The sequence below is a fragment of the Penaeus monodon genome, chromosome 21, assembly GCF_015228065.2.
Source record: "Penaeus monodon isolate SGIC_2016 chromosome 21, NSTDA_Pmon_1, whole genome shotgun sequence".
In the NCBI taxonomy this organism is placed as follows: domain Eukaryota; kingdom Metazoa; phylum Arthropoda; class Malacostraca; order Decapoda; family Penaeidae; genus Penaeus; species Penaeus monodon.
Window position 1 is genome coordinate 44,789,659 of NC_051406.1, and position 314 is coordinate 44,789,972.

General features: G+C 44.3%; 1 protein-coding gene across 1 annotated transcript in view; it reads left to right on the forward strand.

The window, feature by feature from the left end:
• Window positions 1-38: 38 nt before the first annotated feature.
• LOC119586526 (BTB/POZ domain-containing protein 6-A-like) overlaps window positions 39-314 on the forward strand; it is a gene marked incomplete at its 5' end in the record, with an annotated part of 24,476 nt that continues 24,200 nt past the window's right edge. The window contains 1 exon segment of the mRNA XM_037935280.1: window positions 39-167. Coding sequence (XP_037791208.1) covers window positions 39-167 — 129 coding nt within the window.

Consider the following 314-nt stretch of genomic DNA (forward strand, 5'->3'; position numbering starts at 1 on the left):
ACATTATGATCCCGTTCGATAATTTTTAAACCCTACAGATGTCATCCAACGGGAAGCAGTGGCAGTGCCAGCTGGAGTCCCCATCTGAGCGCCTGGCCTACCTGCGGAATTCGGGCCACCTGTCGGATCTCACCATCACCTTCCCCGGCAATTCTACCGTCATACAGGTGAGGCGACGTGTAAGTACTGCAGAATGTGCCTGGATTTTCATTTCTCTTTTTCAAAGTCCTTGAGTTCGAATATAAAGTTGACTTGTATATATATCAGTTGTTTAATGATTCAGGTTATTACATTTTTGTCATGAAAATTCTTGC